Source organism: Saccoglossus kowalevskii, chromosome 11 (genome assembly GCF_978046115.1).
Source record: "Saccoglossus kowalevskii chromosome 11, keSacKowa6.1, whole genome shotgun sequence".
NCBI classification, from domain to species: domain Eukaryota; kingdom Metazoa; phylum Hemichordata; class Enteropneusta; family Harrimaniidae; genus Saccoglossus; species Saccoglossus kowalevskii.
In genome coordinates, this window is record NC_140651.1 from 7,131,124 (window position 1) to 7,144,372 (window position 13,249).

Consider the following 13,249-nt stretch of genomic DNA (forward strand, 5'->3'; position numbering starts at 1 on the left):
GTAAACAAGGCAACTTTGTCGGTGGACAAGCCTGACCACAAATGCATTTGCCGCCAAAGTGTAAGCCGATCGAATTAGCCAAGAACACTTTATGGACCAAAATTGCTGCGGAACCACGGCTAAAGTGATAGCCTGAAGAATAACTTACGTAAAGAAGAAACGAAAGTGGGTTTAAAAAAACAAAAATGGATTTTGAAAATGAAAACGGATTTTGAAAATGAAAACGGATTTTAAAAAAGAAAATGGATTTTAAAAATGAAAATGAATTTTAAAAATGAAAACGGATTTTAAAAATGGATTTAAAAAACCAAAATGGATTTAAACAATTGTTTTTTTAAATGAAAACAAATATCAGAAACAAAAATTTCACAACCGAAAATGGTTATTAAAAATGAATTATAAAATAAAAATGAATTGTAAAATTGGTTTTATAAAATGCCATGTTGTGAGCCACCTCGGTTGCCGTAGTGGACCTTTCAAACAAATGAAATTATTAACGAAAGACGAGATTTTTCTAGATATATACGAACATATATATACCAAATATATGCAAAATTGACAAATACACAAAGACGTGTAATATTATGCTTTTATGGTCCTTCGGCTTGTTTTCTCCTTGGGGGGGGCAACAATAATTCGAATTTACGGCATCAGTGGACCAAAGCCGTCAAGAACACCAGGAAATATTGGAATGGACCTTCTCCTCATAACGTTAACTGCAGTGCCCGAATCATTTATCAGTACGTATCATTTACGCCCGAATCATTTATCAGTACAATTTCATTTGTTTCGATCTTGCAGTTGTAGGTATTCGCGTCCTACCGGACGCACACAAATTTACATTTTAGAGTGCATATTTTCTAACATTATTGATACATTGTTCAGGTGGAGTTTAATAAAAATAACAACGTTAAGATTTTCGGTCACGATGTTCAAACTCTGTGCCTGTGCCTTAACCGGGTGCCTGAATCGTCATGGTCATTTTGGGGAGGTACACGATCACCCACATCGCGTATTTTCTCGCAGGTTCAAACCTGTATGGGCCACTTTGTCCCTGGCACTCTAAAACAAAATCGTGACATCTCTCGTTGTCATCATATTCCTCGATCTCATAACTCTCGTCAGACGATGATAAGATAGATTCCGTGTCGCTTTCCGAGCACTGCATGGGTATAGCGGCCATTGTGAAACAATGACAAGTTCCCCCGTGACGTCACAAATCACCCTTGCATGCTAATTAGGTTCTCTAGCTGAAGCCTCGTTCTGAGTCGGCCAAGAAATTGGACGTGGACGTTTCCTTATCCAGAACATTATTATTGATCGTTTATTTAATTTATGTACATTTTTCACTTGTTTTTTTTTCATAATGTTGTTTATAAATAAATTTTGCAAACAAAGAAAGTCAATTGTCCCAATTCAGTTACACTTTAATCTCTTTCCGTTTATCCTCGGTTAGCTTCAATAAGCAAACAATGGGCTGAGCAACGGAATCTTGATATTTTAAATAGCTTCTATGTTTAAAGATATTAACTGAAAATATATAATTGTAGTTTTGAATTCTCTGTAAGTTTCTAATTTATTCATTGTACATATGTCCCCAACCCATTCACGATGCAAGAAATATTTGAATCGTTCGCAAAAAACAACCATAAATATATTGATATTTTTAACCTCCTGGGCATGCCACGTTTTATCTAAGTTACATAGAAATAACAATTTCGCCTAGTAATTCACACACCGCTTTGCTGTATAAAAGTAAATGGATATCTCCCACATCCACCCAAACCACTATTATTCGGAGCTCTGTTTGAAATGCCTAGAAATCGTCTGCATGCATAATACTGTACTCGCTCTAAAGTGTCATATTTCCTAAAACCCCATATCTCTGCCGCGTATGTCAATTGGCAAGACCATTAAATCGAAAATTTTGAAAAAAGTTTTATAGGGCAGGGGATCTATTTGTCTTGTATTTTTTGAGATGGCAATAAATTTTTTTTTTTTTTTTTTTTTGCTTGTTGGGCCAAAACGTTAGTTGCCGAAGACCACTGCAACCTGCAGGAAAATACAATACCTAGATATTTGTAGTATGACACCACTTCTACGGGTGGTCCCCATAATACCACTTCTCGTTAGATGACCGCCATCATGATTTTTTTAAAGCTATAACCTTTGTCTTTTCTATGTTTACTACTATTTTCCACTTTTTGCAGTATAAATTCAGTTTATTAAATAAACGTTGCAACCCTACTATTGAATCAGAGAACATTGTTACATCATCCGCGAATAATAAGCAAAATAATTCCGTATCATGCGGGGAAAGTTGAGTCCCATGTTGTTCCGTTGTTTCCAGTTCAGTTACCAACTCGTTGATAAAAAAAAGGAGAATAAAAAGGGGCTCAACATACAGCCTTGGCGAACACCAATTGGGCACTCAAAATAATCTGTAAAACATTATAATACATACTTGTCAAAATTTTGAACATTTTACCACTTATTCCCCCTTTTAATAAGGTATACCAAAGTCTTTGTCTCTCTACTCTGTCGAAGGCCTTCGAAAAGTCTACAAAGGCACAGTAGAATTTATCCGCCCAGAAATAAAGCCGTTTATTTAAGATGAATGTATAAAAAAATCCCAAAACATTGAGTAACGAAATCGGCCTTTAGTTTTCTGGGTCGTCTGAATCTCCTTTCTTGTGAATGGGTACAACAATTGTCCTAGCCCAATCATGTGGAAAATTACCAGAGTCAAAGGTATTATTAAAAATAATGTTTAGGTAAGGGGTTAGAATATTTATTGATGCCTTGAAATACTCCCCAATGAGACCGTCCGGTCCTGCTGTTTTTCCGTTTTTTAAGGAATTTATGCTTTGGTGAATCTCTTCCTCCGTAATAATTCCATTTAAAAGGTCCCAGTCTATTTCCATATTTGTGTCAAGCAGAAAAACATATGCTACATCGATCATATTTTCTATATCCTTTGCTAAAGGGAAATCTTCTATATTTGAACGGGGGAAGAAAGTACTGAAGTATTCAGACCACTGGTCGGATGAAATTGACAAGGTCAATCTAACCCGACCAGTGGAATAATTAATGCGTTTTAGAGAAGACCAAAATGACTTGAAAGTGATACATTCAATATCTGATCTTAGACAATTTATATATTCAGATTTCTTTGTACGGCATTTAATCTTATAACTGTTACGTTTTGCTCGATAGTCTTGCAAGTCAGTGATGTCGTTTGTATTGCGGAATTTTCTCAATGCTTTGTACACCTGTTTTTTACATCCTCTACAATCCGCGTCAAACCAAGGTGCCTGTGTTTTGGGGGCATAATTGAAAAGTTGGCGACTTTGGGAAATAAATTAGAGGATAATATTACATAATCGACAGAACTGGTTCCATTTGTGGTAATACATGTAAACTCACCAATACGAGCATCATTCCCCACCCTCCCTTTTAGAATATGTACATTAAATAAACAGCACAGGGACAAAAGTCATCGCCCAAAGTTGTTTACAATATTTTTTTTTGCAAAGCGGGGAGTATTAAAATACGGTACAGGCATTGAAGTCCCCACTTGAAATTAATTCCACATCCTCCAAATTGGAAACAATATCTAACAAACGGTTTTCTAATAATTCAATCCCATTATAAGCGCCAATTCTGTCATATATCGTAGCATTTTGTGGTGGAATATATTGAATAATTCCTTTTTGAGAAGAAAAAATAAACAATCTGGCAAGTCATTTTTAATATGTTTTACATAATTTACCAAATTCTTTTTGATAAGAGTAATTACTCTACCAGCAAAATGTCCACGTGATTTAATTTTAAGGCGACAATAATTAAAAACAATAAAACTTGGGAAATTGTCAGAGAATTGCTCATCGTACTCTGACCAAGTTTCTGATAATGAAATTATATCGTATGACATAATAAACTGAACAAAATCATCTATTGGTTATTGTTCTACTGATAATGTATTTCTTTCTTATTTCTGGTATCAGAGTATCCCAGAATTCGCATAATGTCAAGGAATATATATTTAGATTTAGTGAAGCCATATGGTCATTCAACTACAAAGTCAATCAACCACCCTTCCGTATGAAGGTACTGATAGTATATTCACTATGATAATGGGCACGGCAGATCTAGATAACAATTTGGTATTATGAATGGCAAATAATATTATAAATAAGAACAAAAAATCAACAGAAAAAAATCCATCTCTGGGTTTAGAAGTTATGCACGGAAAAGCCTGCAAAATTATTATGCAAAGTAAGTAATTAATACGCTTCTGAAATTATCAACCCGGTATTCCTCGACGTTCTGTGATTCCGTTATTTCTACTCACTGGCGGATCCAGAAATTCGGTGAGAAGGGAGGGCGCTCCTATTGACGTGGCCGAAGGTGGACTGGGTTTGTCAATTCATTTGTCATTTTTTTTGCGGGCTGAAGGTGGGAAGGCGCCTTGCGTGACTCCCCCTAACTCCGCTAGTGCTACTAATACGATTTCGTAATCGTGGTAAACCTTATATCAAATGAATATACGCTGTGTTCATAATCCCATGTCCGGCCATATGCTTACTTACTTGTATTGTCGCCGAGGACCGAACAAGACAAAACGCATAAAGGAACGTCAACAAGAATGACATAATGGTAGGGTAACATTGCTCGTTGTAATCGAAGAAAAGAAACGAAACGAAACGGAATGATACACATAGAGACAATTAATCTCTAATCAGAGAAAATGGATTTTAAATGCAAAATATTTACAAAATATAGTTTGCCAAAAATAACAATATTTTAAGCAGTAAATGGTTCGTGTCGCTTACATAATCGCTTAATTACGGAATTCTGTAATCAGGGAAACAAGGGTTCTACACGTAGAATATTCACAACTGCCGGACGAAATCCGACCAGTATAGCACCTTTCAGTCGTGCATATAACGACATAAAACATTTGCCGAAAATTTTCTGATGATGATGTTGATTATCTGTAAACGTTGACCTTATATACAACAAAAAGTTCACAAAATGTGTGATCATTCATGCCATCTTAATCAACATTGGAAATAATATTGTCTCTTAATCTGAAACCGTTGGATACATACTTTGATGAACTCAGAGGTACAAACGAGTCACGAGAGTTTAAAAGTGAAATAACTGTTATTTTTTATGGGTATTTGTAATAGTAAGGGAGAGAACATTTCTCTCAAATGTTTGTATAAGTTCAAATCAAATAAGTGGTTCTCAAAATATAAAATTATTTGCGGGGAAAATGGTAAATTATTATGCAAATTTGACAATTAGTATGATTTAGTGGCACAACAATATTATCAGAACTTGCATTTGTCCCATGCTGTCTGCACAAAATGTCATCCGAATCAATACTTAAAATGAAAATCATGAGACAGGTTCTTGGTTTTAGAGTGGGCATGATGCGAAATTCATATTACACGCATTTAGGCTGACAAGGACAGATGATTTGTTTGACATGTAAATCAGAAAAAATACCTTATTAAAATTAAGACCAACAATTAGTCTTACTGTGGTATCTTAAAGATAAATCAACAAATGAATAAATTTATTGACTAGCAATTTAGTTGTCAAATTTTGTATGTTTGTTGTTGTTATTTATTTATTATTTATAAATTATGTTTTTTTTTAATAATAATATTTATTTCTAGTAAATATTTATTTATTTGCTTATTTATCATTATTTACTATTATTGTTCATCAATATTATGTATGTGTTTATTATTAATCATTGTTTATTCAGATATTTATGTAATATTTATGTTTGGTTTTCGGGACAGCGGCAATCCAGATGATAACAGCGCCCCCATCGGTCGACGTGTTCCTTAAAATGGCTGGCGCAATAATATCGCGGTAATTGGACAGTCTTTGTTTGACGATTTGTTGTGGTCGTTTTGGATTGTTTTTTGGTCGTTTGGGTCGTTTTTGGGTCGTTTGGCTCGTTTTGGGGTTGTTTGGCTCGTTTTGGGGTCGTTTCGTAATATGTCAAAGCCCCCCCCCCCCCCCCCCCCCCCCCCCGAGAAAGTGGTCCGTCCATTGAAGTCGCTGGGAGGGCGCACATACAGAAAACGCGTCGTCGGATGCTTTGTGACTATTAAAAATCTATTTCCTGTTTTCTACAGCTGTGTCAATTTAATTGCTGCATTTAAACATTGCTGGCATCAAGTATACTTTCAATTGTTATCGCTAGAATGAGCATATATTACGAAATTTCGCGTTTTTTTTTTTTTTTTCAAAATTCGAGGCAAGGCAATTAAACTATGTGTTATTAATTATATGAAAGAGTGCTATGTATTCTTATGTTTTGCCTGTGATTCATTGGTATCCTTAATAATGCCAACATTAGACTAGTTCCTTCGCCACCTGCATCAGCCCGCCCCCTATCTTTTTGGTCCAACCATACATGCATACCCCAATATCACTTGCCCAACATATTATTTGTTGCGGATCACGCGCGCGCGTTGCTATGAATGCACGCGCCATTTTGAGTTTCTTGACGTTTTATCCTCCCACATCGTCACCTTTTCAGGCAAGTATATCTTACCATATTGCCGATTAAGCTTAATTTGATTCAGTGTTGCCAAATGCAACTGAAGACTCTACTGAATTATGTAGTATTTCCCAACATTTAATTTAATCCATGCAAAGCACAATGGGTCGCCAATCAACTCTCCTTATTTATCGACAAAGTGCAGTAAACAAAGTTGAAACAATTGTCAGATTAGTCTGAAACTTTAGTTTCACGATTCATTTGCAATTTACCTATGCAGTATAGATTCGCGGAGAGTCCAATACACTATATACATGTCTAGGTATTGTCATAACTGAAATTATTTTAAACCTTGGTGGTTACAATTTTCTTGGTCCAGTAAAATACTTTTCATTTCGTGTTTTCATTCTAAGGGCACAGTATTTGTCGTAGAATGTCCCTTAACAACCACATAATAAAGAACGTAGCTATTTGCTTGGGGCGTATAACAAAAAATGTTTTTCGCACGCACCTTATGTTTGTGGTCTTGGCGTTATATCTTCAGTTTTTTGTTAAGTATTACGTAACCTAGCCCTGCGTACAGCGCTGTGTGTAAGGGGACGCGTTTTACAGCCCTGCGTACCTTCATAGACAAAGTCCGGGAAAAATATAACTTTTTTAATGAAATAACATGCCCAGGTACCAAAAATGATGATCGATTACCAGATATATCCAGAACTCCCAGTTCGGAGTCCAATTGTGGATGAAATCGGCTACTTTGCCCTAAAAACAAACGCATTCTCTCGCGTGAATGAAATTAAAGATGGCGGGGACATCTATCAACCAAACGCGTCCCCGTACACACAGCACTGTACGCAGGGCTATACGTAACCACGTTTACCAAGGTGGAATCCTACTTGTTACAAATAATGATATTTTCATATTTTTTATGTTACATCTTATGCCGGGAGTATAAATAAAATAAGATAAAAATAAGGGGTCACCTGCTAAATTTTACGTTTTTATGTCTCTTTATTTGACAAATTTTCTGAACAACAACAATTAAAGGTAGAAGCCACAAATTCAAATACCCAGAATTTATTCATTTTTAATCAATTGTACTTCCGGGGCAATATAAGAGTATTGACTTAAAAAAAAGTTGGGGGTAACCAGCTTAATTTTTGAGAAAATGGTGGTTGTATTTTAGTCGATATTGGCCATTTTGGTAGTATTATAGTACTTTTACCATGTAGGTTCCTAGGGCAGAGATATAATGTCATATCTCAAATTGCAGGCTGGTGTCATGGGCTGAAAAAATATATATTGTTGATGATGGGGTACTTTTTGTTTTCCAGAATTATTTCAAAAATCTGTGTTTTAAACGTGTCAAAAAATGCAATTTTTTGTAAATACATTATAAACTATGAAATTGTTCTAAAAACATTGACTTTTGGTAAATATTAGGACAAGTTTTTCAAAATACATCACTGTAACACACAAAAAATGCTATTTTATGGTGCCATATACATATGTTGACTGAGGCCAGACTTTTATTAGGAGCCGAAAATGAAATAAAAAATAAAATTTTATTTCAGCTTAATTTCTTGCGCCCGCCGACTTGTGAGTGAAAAAAATTGCTAAAAAAATTAATATCATCTTTATTTTTTTATCGTCTGCTGCCTAACAAATCCAAGTTTTCATGCAAAAAGCCCTCATTAATGCTGAAAATTGTGACACAATTGGCGACATTGCCAACCAGGTTATACATAGAATAAAATTATATTTAATTTCTTCTCTCAGATCAATGATCTTACTTACTCTTTGAGAATCACACAAGTGATTATATAGAAAAAAAAAATTTTCGCCTTCCTCAAACAAATTGACTTATAAAAACTCAAGAAGCAAGGAATAAAAAAAAGTCTTGCCTAATACTAAAATGATTAAATATAGACAGATTTTGATAGAAATATTTCTATGTGCTATATGCGCACATGTCAAAAATGCTGGAGTAGCATTCTACTTTTAAAGCACATTAAACCAGAAATGTACAATTTTTCTTCATTTCTGTTTGACTAATAATTGACGAGTTCAGTTTGAAATTTTTTTTTGTTATACTGAGAATACTGATAACATCCATTTTTCATTTATTGGCAGAAGAAACTCATGTTTGATAAATGTTTTAAACTGATGTCACCTCATTCTATCAGTAGCATGATATTCCTGGAAATCCTGCTAGATTCACACAAGTTTTTCAATTGATTTTTGAGATTGATTGTGTGACACAGTATCTCTGATGAAAAGAAGACACCGCATTGCTAATTATTCTTAAATATAATAATATTTATAATTATATTACTTTATTTGTACAGATAAATTTGTCACAATGTATTTCAATAGAAGGCAAAGTCGTCACCAAAGTCTCAACAATAAAAGAACAAGTGTGAAATTGTTACTATGGGAACTAGAAGGACAGATGAAGCATATTGTTGAATTACATCCGCAGCAGCCCGACACTCAAGACAGCTATAGTTGGCTAAGTCATCAAATACCTAAAAATCCACTACAAAAGCTACCTCAGTCACAGCTAAATGAAATTCAGTCATTGTGTTCCCAAGTTCAGCCAGAGTACAGTGATTTAGCTGTTAAACGATTCCGAGATTCCATAACGAGGAAACCATCACTGGATGAAGTACCGCACATCTTTGCTGCCGTGCTGAGATATATCATCAAGATCCAGAATGAAGAAGGGGTAAATAAAAGAAAAAGTATGTCTAACTGCTCCAGTAAAAACTCTGAGTTGGAAGAAGCTGAATTGGGGGCCTCTCATGAAAAAGCATCTACAAATGAATGTACCTCATCATGGCCTGCATCAGCTATGACAACCATTTCTAATGAGTTACCCAATAAACAAAGACCAGGTTATTCTCTCAAGGTCATGTCTAATAAACCATCCAATGAAGACATACAACTAGGTGATGTTGAATCAGTAAGAGTTTATAAAGGTTCATCAATACCGCCCTCTGGTGATGACAATCGTGACTTACCTGGGCAGTGTATGACTCAAATTGAACTCTAAACAACTTCTATATTTATCAAGATTTTAAAACTTTAATCATTATATCTTTGTATTGCCAAGTTTCATGTTCTGTTCAGTTCAAAGGTATTATGCATTTTTTTTTCAAAATAAATTAAAGATTGCTTGTAGTTTCAACATATGTGAATGGTATTACATTACAGTACAGTACATAGACTTGCTTGCAATGATGAAAGATTCTTGCGTAAACGAGGGGTGAACGCGAAAGTCATGTGACCGCGAAATCCCAACAGACTTACCATCAGTGTAAGCGCCCTCACTTTACCGGCCAGATTCGGGCTTGTAAATTTGCATATCCGCCATACCGTACGTGGGTGGAGCAGTCGAGCCACGGATCATAACAATAAACCGGACATCTTCTGATAACATTGCACGTTTTTTTTTCGAAATTCAATCTAATATAAAATGGCATATTCGATTCGGATATGAGAAAGTAGGTAATGTTTTCGGGATCTAAATTTATCCAAGAATGTGTATGGTTTCCGGGGTCTCAGTTGATATGTTAATTAGCCTGTCTTCTGATTGGTTGAACATATTAGATAAGTCATTCCTTCACAGGCTGTAAAAGGGGTTGAGTCAGGCTGTCCACCGGACTGTGAGGAGGGATGTGTAAGTTTGTATGTTTAGACAAGTCACGATTTGCCCAACGAAACTAGAGGAAATTTGTTTTATTTTTTTTTTCCTTCAAAAAATAAAAAGATATGCCTTTCATATTCATATTCATAAATTGTAAAAACATTTAGCCTGAGATAATATTAGTTGTTTCTGTGATGTACTAGTAGTTGCCGTGACACCGTTGTGTTTCAGAAAGCTTTCAGAAAGTTACCATTAACATAATATATTTGCGCAGTTTATATACCAAATGTGCGCAGTTTGATAAGACACATTTCAGCTGTTATCCCAGTGTGCAATGCAACGCGATTGTCGTCTTGGTTAATGTGGACTTTGGTAAAACAAGGTAAGTAGATCTGACTGTGCGATGAAACTATAGGTTATAAAACGATACTAAAACAGCGTTGCAGCATTCCCCGTTGCAGAAGCTAGAGTCAATACGCACCGGGGTATCAGTAATATATAAACGCCGTGCATGGTCACGTTAATCCGATAACATCCCTAAACCGTTACCTAAAGATGACATGGAAAGGTGTACAGGCCGACCAGAATAATGTCACCGATGTCATAATATCCCCCTGACAATTCCCGCTGAAAGGAAATGACCACGCCCGCCTATATCCACACGCTTTATTTGTCAACTTTCTAGGCTGCTTTAGTGATCCATGTGAATGTGTGACTTGGTTAACGTATGTACAGAATATCAAATAAACACCGACAGATTTTATTGATACAAAAAAAATCGAAATATTGTATGAAAAAGTATACTCCAAAATTACATTTACGGAATGAACGAGTGGGTGGGCGGGTGAATAAACAAGTAAATGAACTTGAATGAATAGCTTGACGATTCAGAAAACTTTGGTTCTATGTCCAAAAAATAATCTTCTTGGCTTGTTGTAACATAGTACGCGTAACACTTTTAATATGGCAGTGGAATATGTAGTCCATCTTTACATACATCCATTTTTTAAATTTAAATAAAACACCATTTATGCAAAATACATAACGACCGTATTTCCATTCTCAAATAAAAAATGTAATATCATAAGGCAGATTTATAGCACTTGCTTGTCTATTTCATCATTGGAAACCATTTAAATTATACAGTACTAGACTATATCTGATTTGTTGTGTTTGTTTATGGAATGTAGAGTTATTCGAGGCTTGTAGAGGTGTTCTATATGAACCAAGAGACCTCGTATCGGTGCCTCGCATCTGTTTTATTCTTCAATACTGATAGTTAAGTTTACTGTGGGATACATGTAAAATGTGCAAAAAGTATGTATTTAAAATTATCAGAATACTATATTTATCCTAGAAAACTTTATGTCTCTGATCAGCGTGCGTACCACCAATAAATGTGCGGGCTGATCTTTTTCATTTATTTTTCCATAGCACAGCGCCCTCTGTTGACAACTTGATAAGACCTGCAAAATATGCTATGCCCAGTTATATACTAGTATTTCAGCAAACTATTTGACCGGGGCATTTTTTTTTACTAAATCTAAGTAGCTTCACATGAATATCTATCTGCTCATTCTAGATAATTACAAAGATATATAAATAGTGCAATAAAGCTGAAACAATCGCTGGGAAGTTGTCTGTAGTGTTCCTATGAAAATGCATTATAATCAGACATTGACCACAAGTTTATTACACACCCATATTTGTAAGGTTGTTGCCATGGCGGTGCTAAAATGTGTTGAATGATTGCCCATTTGGTTGATCATTGACCCACAGTTCCAAATTGAACGATAACAAGCCACATCCGCGATGTTAATGGAGTATGCATCATATTATAAATAACATGGTCCGAAGTTAACCGAGATTTCTTTGCCTCCTGATCACGCATCCAAGTAAGTTACGATCTATGTTTATGTATGTCGGATTGAAGACATGGTTGATCCATTGTTCTAAGCTTATCTTGCTCGGCGTCATGGTATAAATCTAATGCTCACATAATTGACCGCACTGTTTCCTAACACCACATTCACATCGCGGCAGTCCTAGTATGTTGTCTATTTCCATACCATCAGTATATCGTTCTTGACTTACTATCACACATAGTTATAAAATATATATGAAATCACATTCTCTCTATAAAGAGACTGAGATGAAATATATTTCACATTGGGCCAGTATAGGGACTGGTCCATCATTCTGTACAGTGGGATAAATTGCGAAGACAGTTGTATGCAGAAATTGTACAATAAATCAGCGATAAATCTACACTCGGGACGACATCGATATACGAAATATTGGTTGATCCCTTTAAGGGGAACTTCCAGTTAAGCCTAATCTCACAACAAATTTACTTTCTGGATTAAAATTACAATGGATAACAAAAGATAGATTAACTTTGTAAACATCATAAACAATGGTGTCCCATGATTCTTTGGTGCAATCCCTGGGCTTGGAAGGTTCCCCTTTAAATGTCTCGAGTCGGAAAAGTCTGCGTCACAATAAGCTTTATTGATATGTGCAAAACAAACAGCCCCGCCTTGCCGTGGAAGTTTATGCTATGATAGTGTCACGTGATATGTGATATCCGTTGATAGAAGTGATGTGAGGCAACTTACAAAGGTAGGTTAAATGAACGTCAGTGTGCCTTAACGTCGATTATTCTTGTGTTTTTTATATTCTCGCGATTTGAAGATAAGATATTTCATGTCGTGATGGTAAATGTACATAACAAGTAAATGGTATGCGCAGACCAATGCGTGATGTCGCCACTGATAACGTGATAAGTCAGGAGTTCATACGTCACTCGATCTGCTCGATGGGTATATATCCAGAAACCCTAATGATGTCAGACATTATATTAATAGACTTCCGAAATACATGTACATAATTAATGAATGCCTTACATTGGACGAACCAGAAGGCTTCCAGAAATGTGGCAAATTAATTGTCTGTGATTATTATATCACATGATAGTAGAAACAGGAAATCCATGATATGTGGTCTGGTAAATTTGACGCCCTTCTCGGCGATGTATTGGCTAGAATACTGGAAATATACAAGTGGCATGT

At 35.5% G+C, this 13,249-nt stretch overlaps 1 protein-coding gene across 2 annotated transcripts in view; it reads left to right on the top strand.

Annotated features, from left to right (window-relative positions):
• LOC144341697 (uncharacterized) overlaps nt 1-9,723 on the top strand; it is a 39,802-nt gene extending 30,079 nt beyond the window's left edge. For both annotated transcript variants that reach the window (XM_085505693.1, XM_085505694.1), the window contains one exon: nt 8,878-9,723. In XM_085505693.1, the coding sequence (XP_085361819.1) occupies nt 8,892-9,584 (693 nt within the window). In that variant the 5' untranslated portion in view covers nt 8,878-8,891 and the 3' untranslated portion in view covers nt 9,585-9,723. The remainder of the gene's footprint in view (nt 1-8,877) is intronic.
• The last annotated feature ends 3,526 nt before the right edge of the window (nt 9,724-13,249 follow it).